Source organism: Benincasa hispida, chromosome 12 (genome assembly GCF_009727055.1).
Source record: "Benincasa hispida cultivar B227 chromosome 12, ASM972705v1, whole genome shotgun sequence".
In the NCBI taxonomy this organism is placed as follows: Eukaryota; Viridiplantae; Streptophyta; class Magnoliopsida; order Cucurbitales; family Cucurbitaceae; genus Benincasa; species Benincasa hispida.
This window is the reverse complement of record NC_052360.1, coordinates 62,798,311-62,803,040: the sequence shown is the minus strand read 5'-3', so window position 1 is coordinate 62,803,040 and position 4,730 is coordinate 62,798,311. Positions and strand designations below refer to the sequence as shown.

General features: G+C 32.5%; 1 protein-coding gene across 2 annotated transcripts in view; it reads left to right on the top strand.

Moving 5' to 3' along the window:
• Positions 1 to 2,300, top strand: part of LOC120068228 (protein TRIGALACTOSYLDIACYLGLYCEROL 4, chloroplastic) — a 4,020-nt gene extending 1,720 nt beyond the window's left edge. For both annotated transcript variants that reach the window (XM_039019942.1, XM_039019941.1), the window contains exons 5-6: positions 999 to 1,336; positions 1,879 to 2,300. In XM_039019942.1, the coding sequence (XP_038875870.1) occupies positions 999 to 1,336; positions 1,879 to 2,079 (539 nt within the window). In that variant the 3' untranslated portion in view covers positions 2,080 to 2,300. The remainder of the gene's footprint in view (positions 1 to 998; positions 1,337 to 1,878) is intronic.
• The last annotated feature ends 2,430 nt before the right edge of the window (positions 2,301 to 4,730 follow it).

Below are 4,730 nucleotides of genomic sequence, written 5' to 3'. Positions count from 1 at the left end.
AACTAATTTCATTGAAAAAAGAATGAAAAAATACAAGGGCGTACAAAAAAACTAAGCCTACAGAGCCTCTAGATAAAGGACTTCCAACTAAGAGAAATATTTCCTGGAGAATAATTACAAAAAGTCTTTGAAACTGAAGTCTATAGAGAAACATGAAATCTCATCAAGGACCAATCCTCACTGAGATCTCTCTCCCTACCACGAAACACTCAGTTATTCCTCTCCCCAGAAGATTCCACAAAAGAGCACACAACCCCGCAAGCCAAAGAAAATGGCATCTCTTTGAAAGGCAATGGAGGAGGAACTCCTTGATCATCGGACGAACATCCCTTTGACAAGCTAGCGCAAAGCCAAACTCCTGAAAAAAGTCATTCCACACCGATTTAATATCTTACAAATTTTCTTGACACCAAAATATTGTAGGGTTAGGTAGGTTGTCCCGTGAAATTAGTGGAGGTGCATGTAAGCTGGTTCGGACTCTCATGGATACCAAAAGAACATATGAAAATAATCTAAATGTTATTAGACCAAATATTTAGTCAGTTTCAATCTGGTTGATGGTTGATGAAAATAATCTATTGAAGTTTTTTGATATATTGAGGCTATATTGATAATAGTAGGAGCAAAATGGTGGATAGTTCAAGGACCACATTGTAACTGCAACCTTATTTTTATTTGCTGTTTCACATGCAATTGCTATCTTTTGGCCTTTGGGCAATGAAATGCAAGGATTTGAAAAAATCAGAAACCATCATAGTGCATCCTTAACTTTTTCATGTTCAAAATTCTCTTTTGCTGTACGGTTTTTATTTTTTTATTTTTAAAAAAAGAACTATTGTTGTTTTGCATCAGGAAAAGAAATTTAATTATACTTTTTAAGATACTTTAGTTATTATATAGTTTTGCAGATGGTATGAATCCTCAAGCAATTCCTTCGAAATTTTATATTTTGCAATTTCTACTAACTTTTGGCATGCCATCTCTATTGATCTTAAAAGGTGCTGTGGCTACTACCTACTTTGGAGACAATTCGATTAGATCAGCAGCACAAGACAGTCTTCCGGAATTTAAGGGACTTTACCTGCAGACTTCTAGAATAAGATCTACTGTTTTTGCAGATGTATTCGCTTCCATTTCCTTTTCAGCTCAGTATGGGATGTTTCAAAGAAAATATCTGGATCTTACCTGTTTTTCTGCACGTATGGATTTCCATTCTGGCTCCAAGTTTCTTTCAGGAGCCATGCTTTTGATAGATGATCTTTCCAACTCCCGCCACCCAAGAACCGAATCTGTGAGAGCGACCTTGCCTAGTGCTAGATTTTCCCTTCAGCAGCAGGTATGTTCGTCTTCCATTCAGCTGCTGAGTGTAGACTAAATCAATAATAATAAAAATGAAAAAAAGAAAAAGTCTTCGTTTTGCTAATCCTGTTCTGCTTTTTGGATCTGGGAAATTCTGGTTCATATGAGTTCTGGAAATTCTTTGTGAAATTGTCTTGAGTTGAACCCGTAATCCATAACTTAAGCTCTAAGCACTTGGTAGAACTCTTCCTTGGATTTGGAGAAATTTGAAAGGTGAATGATAATACATGTCTCCATTGAACTGGGTGGCAATAACTCATGGAAAAAGGGGAAAATTTTAGTACTACGGTAATATATTCTTTTCATAAATATTAATTGACCCACTTAGTCTCACTCTATTTTTAGAAGTGTGTTAAAATATGTTGATGTGACACACAATAATGGGGAGGGAGTATGAAAACGTTAACCTAGTATAGAAAATTTTACCTGGAAAACCTTCTTTACAACTTTGTATAAGCCGTGGATTGGGAACTATGCATAATATGAGAATTTTGTGGTTTCTTGAAACATTGGTTGCAGATCGCTGGACCTGTCAGCTTTAGAGCAGATTCAGGAGTTGCAATAGATTTGAATAAAGCAGGGTGGGGTTTATTAGGAGTGGATGAGCCTACATTTGCCTTGGAATATGCTTTACAGGTCCTTGGTTCAGCTAAAGCCATTGCTTGGTATTCACCAAAGCACAGGGAATTTATGGTAGAGCTTCGTTTCTATGAGACCTGAGGTCGTGATGGAGTCCTGAAGACCAATGTCGTTGCTACTGTTCTTTCATTACTTTCTATGACACAAATACATTCAACTTCGAGTTATGTTAACATCTGCTTTTCTCTTTTATTTGTTCAATAATATAGGGTGAACTCACTAGGTGAAGATTCAAATTTTTAACCTTTTATTTGATTGAGAATACATAATAATCAAATAAGCTATCCTCAAGTTGGCAGTTGGGAAGTTTTAATTTGACAGTATGAACATAATACAATTTAGCAACAAGAAATTATGTTCTTTTACATGGCTTTAAAAAAGAATTTACCAGGTGAAGATAATTTAGCAACAACAAATTATGTGTAATGTTCAATGTTCTTTACCTGGCTTAATTTTTAGAAACGGAGTTACCAAATGAGATGTTTATTAATCAATTTAAGAAGATAATGAAATAGTTATCAAATGAGACACTTATTAATCAGTTTGAAAACATTCCTTTTGAAACAACTTTCTAAAAAAAAGTACTCTGAGAGGCTTCTTGAGTGTATAAATTTGTAACAGTAATTCTTTAAATTTGTTGGTATTTTAGTCTTTGAATTTTCAAATTTGAAATAATTTAGACGTCGAATAATAGCAGTTATGTTTTTCGTTTTGGTTTATTAAAATTTAACTTATTTCTTTCCATCTTTTACTATGATTTGCATATTTTTATTCCAGAGTTGAAATTTTGATCATTTTTTTTTTTAATTTTCTAAAAACTATTTTTTTAGTTTTCAAAATTTAACTTGATTTTTGAAAATATAGACAAAAAGTAGATAATAAATCAAGAATTTTAGATGTGAAATAAATAAAAATTACAGACTTAATTAAAAAATGAAATTATTACCTAATGATACTTTAATTGATTTCAAATTTAAAACATTTTCAAAATTAAATGTCAATTTTTATTGCAATAAATTAATCTTTGTAGTGTAGATTATTTTGTTCCTTATTGATCTATCTAGTAGGAAATTTCATTAAACCTTTGCAATCTTTGTAAGAATAGAGATTAAAATACTAAAAATTAAGGTTTAATTTGTAATAAATTCAAGGCTTGAGAGGCAGCGAGCATAATTTACAGACCTATTGGCGGCCGCAAAGGGTAGGGAGCATTTAGACTAATGGTACCACTAGTCAACTATACTTGCAGACGATTTATTGACTTGAATTCAAGAACTAAAGCGATTTTCAACTCTAATATGTTTAGACTGTAACTTGCGATATATTTTAGGGTATACTTTAGTTATATATCTCTATTTTTACAATCCAACTGACTTTTAACTTTCAATATTTACAATATAGCAGGCAACGGCAATGTCAATTTTTCATCTATTGGTAAAAGAATTGAAACGGATCTAAATGCTGTAAGTCCTACCCAAATTATCCAATTTACTTGCATGAGCAAATCATTTGTTTGGAGTGAAGCTTGTGAGACACAGCTTTCAAGAGCTCAAACAACCGTAGAGTTCAAGACTTGTGCTCACTGTACGAGACAGATAAATAGATTTTGATATTTATCATGATACGTCTAGACCGTTTGATTTAAAGTTTTATAGATGCCTAGAAATAAAATGTCTGAAAATAAGATACATGGAAATAAGACTATAAGATGTCTAAAAATCACAAATAACTATGTTTTGTTGTACTGGAAAATGTTATTAGATTTCTTTGGGAATGTGTGTTTTATTTGGTATTTGTATGAGAATTGTAATAAAATTTTATATAAATAAATAACATTTTTGTTTAGTTAATAGGATTGCTTTTAACAATTTTATGCAATTATAAATTATAAGATTAATCAAAATTAACTCCCAACAATTAATTAGTTAATTTAAATAATTAATCTTTGTTAGTTAATTTATTTTTATTATGTCAAATTAATTAAAAAAAACCCTCGAAAACAGAAAACTGAACCATTTTATTTACTAAAAAAATAAAAAAATAAAAAACTAAACCATTTTAATACTGGGTTTCCCTTTAGAAAAAAAAAAATGAAAGCCACCTTCCTTCTCTTGTCCCATCCAATGTTTTCCCCTTTCCTCTTTTCTTCTAACCTTCATCCATGAAGTCGTCTCTCTTTCTCCTCTTTCTGTTCACAATTTCCCTCTCAATTCCCTCTCACGCGATTGAGAGATAAGAGGAGAAGGGTTAAGAATGTGTCAAAGGAAGGTGAGGAGGGTAAATGAGGAGAGAGAGATTCGGGATTATTTTGAGGAGGCTTTTCAAGAAACCCATTTGGGAATAAAAAATAATTAGTTGGATATTAAGTTATGCATGGGAATAAAGTTTTCCAAGAATATATTTGAAACGTTAAACCAAACATGGGTTTGAGATGCCCAAGCCCATTCCCACCCACTAAACCCTTCAACCAAATGGGCCATAAGGGGCTAAGGGACTAAGCGTTGTGTCAAGTCCAAATTCTGAATCTTAGGCCTGACGCATAAGAGTAATCCCAAGAACAGGGGAAAAAACTTTTATTCTCCAAAAATTGAGAGAAACCCTATAAAATACCATGTACTGACAATAGTAATGTCTAAAAGCTCCCAAAGTTCCAATGCAATACTAAAGATGGCTATAGGCTCCCCCCCCCCCCCCCCCCAAAAAAAAAAAATAAAAATAAAAAAAACTAAAAC